An 8200-nucleotide genomic window follows, 5' to 3' on the forward strand; every position below is an offset into this window, starting at 1 on the left:
CTTCTATATTTATTTTATAAATCTTGAGATATTTTTATATTTCCCTGAAAACAACAATTTTGCCACCAGTTCTTTCCCCAAAAATTCCCATTTTGCCTCAAAATTGCTCCTTTCCCCTGGAAATTCCTGATTCCACCCCAAACCTCTTTTTATTCCTGCAAAAAACGAATATTTCCCTCTCCAAATTTAATTTGCCCTCACAAAAATAACTTTTCCATGGGAAAAATGAACATTTTCTTCCCAAACTGATTTTCCTCCCAAAATTCCCACATCTCCCACAAAATCTCTTTTTTTTTTCTGCCAAAAATCTCGATTTGACCCCCAAAATTCTCATTTTTGCTGCAAAAATACCAAATTCCAAAAAACAGGGATTTTTTTTTTTCTCTACCACTTTCTATTTTTCCTCCAAAAACACCAATTTTCCCTCAAAAAAGTGAATCTTGCCCCTAAAAATTTCAATTTTCCCTCAAGAATTGTGGATTTTCCTCTAAATTTGGGTATTTCTTCTAAATTCTGGATTTTTTTTTCCCTCCAAAAAAATTACAATTTCCTTCTAAAAATGTGAATTTCCTCTCTGAAATTGCTGATTTTCCTCTACAAAAGTGTCATTTCCTCCAAAAATTTGACTTTTCCTCCAAGCCCAGCGTTTCCCTCCCCATCAACGGGGATTTTTCTCTCTCAAAATGTGAATTTTCCCTCCAAAATTGTTCATTTTCTCCTAAAAATCGTGGGGTTTTTTCCCTTGGGAAATTTCTCTTTTCCCGCTGCGCTCGGGGATTTCCTCCCCCAGGTGCTGTGATGGTGACGTCATCGCCGCCCCGCTGACGTCATGGCGGTGCAGGGGGCGTGGCCGCCGCGGGGGGCGGAGCTCTCGGACAGCAGCCCCGAGCCCCCCTCCCCCTCCAGCTCCCGGCCCCCCCTGTCCGACTCCAGCCCCTCCCCCACCGAGACCACGCCCACCTCCCGGGGGCGGGGCACAGGGGGCGGGGCCAGGGCTCGCCCCGCCCCTCCTGCCCCGCCCGGCCTGGGGGGGGAGCGACCCCTGGCGCTGTTTGAGGTGAGGCCACGCCCCCTGCAAGCCCCACCCCTAATGAATCCCACCCTTATTACCCCCACCCCTTCATTAGCCCCACCCACTTCACTCCCAGTGCTCTCTTGTGAGGCCACGCCCCTAAAGCCCCACCCCAATTGCTCCACCCCTTCATTAGCCCCACCCACTTCACTCCCAGTGCTCTCTTGTGAGGCCACGCCCCTAAAGCCCCACCCCAATTGCTCCACCCCTTCATTAGCCCTGCCCTAATTAGCCCCACCCCTAAATAACCCCTCCCACTCCACACCCATTGCTGTTGTGAAGCCACGCCCCCAACCCCCAATTTAGCCCCACCCACTTCACACCCATTGTTCAGTTGTGAGGCCACGCCCCCTAAAGCCCCACCCCTAATTAGCCCCACCCCCTTCATGGCCCTGCACTGTTCTGCATGAAGCCACGCCCCTTCCTGGCCCTGCCCACCCACTGTGCCTGCTGCCATATATGGCAAGGCCACGCCCCCTGAGCCCCATCCTGCCACAGCCACGCCCTTATTGGTCCCTCCTCCAGGCATGCCCCGCCCACTGACCCCACCCTGACCCTGCCCTGTCCCACCCCCTGACCCCACCCTGACCCTGCCCTGTCCCACCCCCTGACCCCGCCATGACCTTGCCCTGCCCCGCCCACTGACTCCGCCCCACCCGCCCTGCCCCGCCCTGCCCTGACCCCGCCCCTTGACCTCGCCCTGACCCCGCCCTGCCCCGCCCAGGAGGAGCTGGCCACGCGGCCGCGGGTGCCGGCGCTGCTGCGCAGGATCGCCCCGTACAGCGCCCTGAGCCCCGACAGCGACAGCGGCACCGCCCCGGTGAGGGGACAGGGGACACCTGGGACACCTGGGGACACCTGGGGACACCTGGGGACACCTGGGGGCATGTGGGGATAACTGGGACACCTGGGGGGCACCTGGGACACCTGGGACACCTGGGGTTACCTGTACAGCGCCCTGAGCCCCGACAGCGACAGCGGCACCGCCCCGGTGAGGGGACAGGGGACACCTGGGACACCTGGGGACACCTGGGGGCATGTGGGGATAACTGGGACACCTGGGGGGACACCTGGGGACACCTGGGGGGACACCTGGGGGCATGTGGGGATAACTGGGACACCTGGGGGGCACCTGGGACACCTGGGACACCTGGGGACACCTGGGACACCTGGGACACCTGGGACACCTGGAGTTACCTGTACAGTGCCCTGAGCCCCAACAGCGGCACCGCCGCGGTGAGGGGACAGGGGGACACCTGGGACACCTGGGGACAGCTGGGGGCATGTGGGGACACCTGGGGACACCTGGGTGACCCCTGGTGACCCTGCTGTCCCCTCAGCGCTGTGCCCTGGGGACACTGTAGGTCATCACTGTCCCCTCCTGTCCCTCCTGTCCCCAGCGCTGTGCCCTGGGGACACTGTGGGAGTGGCAGCCCTGGGGACACTGGGTTGTCACTGTCCCCTCACTGTCCCCTCCTGTCGCTCCTGTCCCCAGCGCCACGCCCTGGGGACACTGTGGGTGTGGCAGCCCTGGGGACACTCTGGGTTGTCACTGTCCCCTCACTGTCCCCTCCTATCCCCAGCGCCGCGCCCTGGGGACGCTGCTGGGTGTGGCAGCTCTGGGGACACTGGGTTGTCACTGTCCCCTCACTGTCCCCTCCTGTCCCCAGCGCCGCGCCCTGGGGACGCTGCTGGGCGTGGCAGCTCTGGGGACACTGGGTTGTCACTGTCCCCTCACTGTCCCCTCCTGTCCCCAGCGCCGCGCCCTGGGGACGCTGCTGGGCGTGGCAGCTCTGGGGACACTGGGTTGTCACTGTCCCCTCCTGTCCCTCCTGTCCCCAGCGCCGCGCCCTGGGGACACTGTGGGTGTGGCAGCTCTGGGGACACTCTGGGTTGTCACTGTCCCCTCACTGTCCCTCCTGTCCCCAGCGCCGCGCCCTGGGGACGCTGCTGGGCGTGGCAGCCCTGGGGACACTCTGGGTTGTCACTGTCCCCTCACTGTCCCCTCCTGTCCCCAGCGCCGCGCCCTGGGGACGCTGCTGGGCGTGGCAGCTCCGTCGCTGCAGTCGCTGCTGGGGCTGGTGCTGCTGCTGCGCCTGCCCTGGGTCGTGGGACACGGCGGCGTGATGGGGACAGCGGCCATCGGGCTGCTGCTGGGAGCCTGTGTGAGTCACCTGGGCACACCTGGGGAGTGGGGACACACCTGGGCACACCTGGGCACACCTGGGACACACCTGGGATACACCTGGGGACACCTGGGACACACCTGGGGAATGGGGACACACCAGTGCTGGGGACAGCGGCCATCGGGCTGCTGCTGGGAGCCTGTGTGAGTCACCTGGGCACACCTGGGGAGTGGGGACACACCTGGGCACACCTGGGACACACCTGGGATACACCTGGGGACACCTGGGACACACCTGGGGAATGGGGACACACCAGTGCTGGGGACAGCGGCCATTGGGCTGCTGCTGGGAGCCTGTGTGAGTCACCTGGGCACACCTGGGCACACCTGGGATACACCTGGGCACACCTGGGACACACCTGGGATACACCTGGGCACACCTGGGATACACCTGGGGACACCTGGGCACACCTGGGATACACCTGGGGACACCTGGGCACACCTGTGCTGGGGACAGCGGCCATCGGGCTGCTGCTGGGAGCCTGTGTGAGTCACCTGGGCACACCTGGGCACCCCTGGGATACACCTGGGGAATGGGGACACAACTGGGACACACCTGGGGATTGGGGACACACTGGGGTCACACCTGGGGTCAAAGGTCAGCGCTGGGGTCACTCTTGGGGTCAAGGATCAGTGGTCACAAGGGCCAGAGGTCAGAGGGTTCACTGGTCACTGGGTCGGTGGTCAGTGTGGTCTGTGGTCACTGGTCACTGGGTCACTGGGTCAGTGGTCACTGGTCACTAGTCAGTGGTCACTGGTCAGTGGTCACTGGGTCAGTGTGGTCAGTGGTCCGCAGTCACTGGTCACTGGTCATTGGTCAGTGGTCAGCAGTCACTGGTCACTGGTCAGCAGTCACTGGTCACTAGTCACTGGTCAGTGGTCAGTTGGGGCTCAGCTGGTCACTGGTCACTGTTCAGTGGTCAGCAGTCACTGGTCGCTGTTCAGTGGTCAGCAGTCACTGGTCATTGGTCATTGGTCATTGGTCAGTGGTCAGCAGTCACTGGTCACTGGTCAGCAGTCACTGGTCACTAGTCACTGGTCAGTGGTCAGTTGGGGCTCAGCTGGTCACTGGTCACTGTTCAGTGGTCAGCAGTCAGTGGTCAGTGGTCAGTGGTCAGTGGTCAGTGGTCAGCAGTCACTGGTCACTGGTCAGTGGTCAGTGGTCAGCAGTCAGTGGTCATTGGTCAGTGGTCAGTGGTCAGCAGTCACTGGACATTGGTCAGTGGTCAGTGGTCAGCAGTCACTGGTCAGTGGTCAGCAGTCAGTGGTCAGTGGTCAGTGGTCAGCAGTCAGTGGTCAGTGGTCAGCAGTCAGTGGTCAGCAGTCACTGGACATTGGTCAGTGGTCAGTGGTCAGCAGTCAGTGGTCAGTGGTCAGCAGTCAGTGGTCAGCAGTCACTGGACATTGGTCAGTGGTCAGTGGTCAGCAGTCAGTGGTCAGTGGTCAGTGGTCAGCAGTCAGTGGTCAGTGGTCAGCGGTCAGTAGCCAGTGGCCAGCAGTCAGTGGTCAGCGGTCAGTGGTCAGCAGTCAGTGGTCAGTGGTCAGCAGTCACTGGTCAGTGGTCAGTGGTCAGTGGTCAGCAGTCAGTGGTCAGTGGTCAGCGGTCAGTGGTCAGTGGTCAGCAGTCAGTGGTCAGTGGTCAGCAGTCAGTGGTCAGTGGTCAGCAGTCACTGGTCACTGGTCAGTGGTCAGTGGTCAGTGGTCAGTTGGGGCTCAGCTGTTGGGTCCCGCAGATGCTGCTCACCGCCGTGTCCCTGAGCGCCGTGGCCACCAACGGGCTGGACCCCGGTGAGCGGGGGGGGGATGGGAGGGTGACCCCACCCCCGAGTGGGCGTGTCCGGCGCTGACCCCGCCCCCGGCGCGCGGCAGGGGGCGGGGCGCTGGCGCTGCTGTCGGGGGCGCTGGGCCCCGAGGCCGGAGGGGCCGTGGGCGTCTGCGGCTTCCTGAGCGCCGCCTTCAGCGCGGCCGCCGCGGCGCTGGGCGGGGCCGAGGTGCTGCTGGTGAGTGGGCGGGGCTTGGGGATGGGCGGGGCCGAGGTGCTGCTGGTGAGTGGGCGGGGCTTGGGGATGGGCGGGGCCGAGGTGCCGCTGAGTGGGTGGGGCTTGGGGATGGGCGGGGCCGAGGTGCTGCTGAGTGGGCGGGGGTTGGGGGTGGGCGGGACCTGCATGGGCAGGGCCGAGGTGCTGCTGGTGAGTGGGCGGGGCTTGGGGTGGGCGGGGCCTGCATGGGCGGGGCCGAGATGCTGCTGGTGAGTGGGCGGGGCTTGGGGATGAGGTGCTGCTGGTGAGTGGGGCTCAGAAGGGGCGGGGCCTGGAGAAGGGGTGTGACTGGGAAGGCTGGAGGGGCATTGTCACGGCAAAGGGTGGGGCTCTGGAAGAGGGCGTGGCCGCGGGAAAGGGGCGTGGCTAACCGGAAGGGTGTGATAAATGGGGTGGGGTCTTCTTGGAGGGGCGGGGCCAGCCTGGAGTGGGCAGGGAACACCGAAATGGATGTTGTGTTCAGGATGGGCGTGGCTTGCCCCTGTTCTGGGTGTGGCCATGCCGGCGGTGGGCGGAGCCCGTCACCGCTCTGGCCCCTCCCCCTCCCTCCCCAGGTGTACCTGGCCCCGGGCTGGGCGGTGCTGCCGGGCCGCGGCCGCTGGGGGCGCCTCAACAACGGGCGTGGCTTCGGGGCGGGGCTGCTGGCGCTGCTGGGGGCGGGGTCTCTGGCCCCGCCCCGCGCCCGCGCCCTGGCCGCGCCCCTGGGCCTCGCGGGGCTGCTGCTGGCGCTGCTGGCGCTGCAGGCGGGGTCCCTGCGCCACGCCCTGCCCGCCGACCCCGCCCACGCGTGAGTGCCCCGCCCCCCGCCAACCAGATGCTAACGAGATGCTAATGAGATGCTGATGAGCGCTCCCCTCCCCCTGCAGGCTGTGCCTGCCCCTCCGCCCCGGGGAGCCCCTGCGGCCCTGCGCCCCCCCCGCGCCCCCCAACGCCTCCCGCGCTCCTCCCGCCCTGCAGGGGGCGCTGCCCGCGCTGCCCGGGCCCAGCGCCGCGCTGCTGGCACGTGAGTGTGGGGGCGGGGCCGGGAACAGCCCCGCCCACCGGGAGACTCGGACCCGCCCCCCGGGCTGGGCTGGGGGCGGGGTCACGGCGTGGGGGAACCTTGAGGTCATGGGGGGTCACAGAGGGGTCATGGGGGTGGGGTCAGCCTGGGGTCATGGTGAGGTCACAGGGGGTGGAGTCACCCCGAGCTCATGTGGGGGTCACAGGGGGTGGGGTCACCCCAGGGTTATAGTGGGGGCACAGGGGTCACCCTGAGGTCAGGAGGAGGGGGAGGGGCTGTGGGTGTGGCCTCACCCACTGCCCCACCCCCAGGGAACCTGTGGCCCCGCCCCCCAGAGGCGGCGCTGGGGGCGGGGCCAGAGCAGGAGGAGGGCGGGGCCGACGCCTCCTTTGGGGCCCTGCTGGGGCTGAGCCTCCCCTCGGCCTCGGGTGAGAGGGGGGACCCCAAATTGGGAGGGGGGACCCCAAATGGGGAGGGGGGACCCCAAAATGGGGAGGGGGGGGCCCCAAATTGGGGAGGGGACTCCAAATGGGGAGGGGGGACCCCCAAATGGAGAGAGGAGACCCCAAATGGAGAGGGGGGGGACCCAAATGGAGAGAGAAGACCCCAAATGAGGAGGATGGACCCCAAAATGTACTGGGGAGTGTCCTGTGTGTGGGGACTTGGGGGGGACACCCCATAACTGGGGGACCCCAAACCAGACACGGGACCCCAAACTGGTGGGGGGTCTGGGGGTCCCTGTGGTTTTGGGATCCCCACTCTGTCCTGGGGGTGCTCTGGGGGTGGGTTTGGGGTCCCAGGGTGGTTTTTGGGGTCCCCCCCTGTCCCAGGGGTGCTCTGGGGGTGGTTTTTGGGGTCCCAGGGTGGTTTTTGGGGTCCCCCCCTGTCCCAGGGGTGCTCTGGGGGTGCAGTCGCTGCTCGGAGCTCGGGGACGTCGCTCGCTCGGTGCCGGTCGGGAGCCTGGGGGCAGCCACAGCCACAGCCCTGGGCTGTATCCAAAACAGAACCCCAAAAATGGGACACCCCAAAAATGGGGGGAGCCTGGGGGCAGCCACAGCCACAGCCCTGGGCTGTATCCAAAACAGAACTCCAAAAACGGGACACCCCAAAAACGGGACACCCCAAAACTGGGGGGAGCCTGGGGGCAGCCACAGCCACAGCCCTGGGCTGTATCCAAATGGGGAACCCCAAAAACGGGACACCCCAAAAACTGGGGGAAACTGGGGGCAGCCACAGCCACAGCCCTGGGCTGTATCCAAAACAGAACCCCAAAAATGGGATCCCCAAAAACTGGGGGGAGCCTGGGGGCAGCCACAGCCACAGCCCTGGGCTGTATGCAAAACAGAACCCCAAAAACGGGACACCCAAAAAACGGGACACCCCAAAAACGGGACACCCCAAAAATGGGGGTTGAGCCTGAAACACGAGGGGGACACCCCAAAATAGGGGGGTGCCTCTGCAGCCCAGCAGTTTTGGGGTGCCCCGGCAGGAATTTGGGGGGAGGGGGCAGCAGATTTTGGGAGGTTTTGGGGGTGTGTCCCTCTCAGGGAAGTGCTGGGGGGATTCTGGGGAGATTTGGGGGCGATTTTGGGGTGCTAAAGGAGATTTTGGGGTTTTGTGGGGAGGTCGGTATCTTTTCTCAGGGCTGTGCCATGAGGAATTTTGGGGTTTTTTGGGGGGGGGGGGGATTTTGGGGCGATTTTGGGGATTTGGGTGGATTTTGGGGGGATTCTGGGGAGGTTTTGGGGAGATTTTGCGGGGATTCTGGGGAGGATTTTGGGAGGATTTTGGGGGGACTTTTGGAATTTTGGGGGGATTGTGCTGGATTTGGGGGCATTTTGGGGGGATTTTGGGGTGCAGGTGAAGATTCTGGGGAGGCTTTGGGGGGGGATTTTTGGGAT

General features: G+C 63.9%; 1 protein-coding gene across 1 annotated transcript; it reads left to right on the forward strand.

The window, feature by feature from the left end:
* Window positions 1–781: 781 nt before the first annotated feature.
* On the forward strand, window positions 782–7290 carry LOC306816816 (solute carrier family 12 member 6-like; the record flags this gene model as incomplete). Its single annotated transcript, XM_079333273.1, has 9 exons — window positions 782–1057; window positions 1797–1892; window positions 3091–3237; window positions 4991–5045; window positions 5127–5257; window positions 5851–6083; window positions 6163–6299; window positions 6611–6727; window positions 7192–7290. Coding segments are annotated over exons 1-9 (1243 nt in total), but the record flags the coding sequence as incomplete, so codon positions are not given.
* Between the last annotated feature and the right edge of the window lie 910 nt (window positions 7291–8200).

The sequence above is a fragment of the Erithacus rubecula genome, assembly GCF_903797595.1.
Source record: "Erithacus rubecula genome assembly, contig: scaffold_904_arrow_ctg1, whole genome shotgun sequence".
NCBI lineage: Eukaryota > Metazoa > Chordata > Aves > Passeriformes > Muscicapidae > Erithacus > Erithacus rubecula.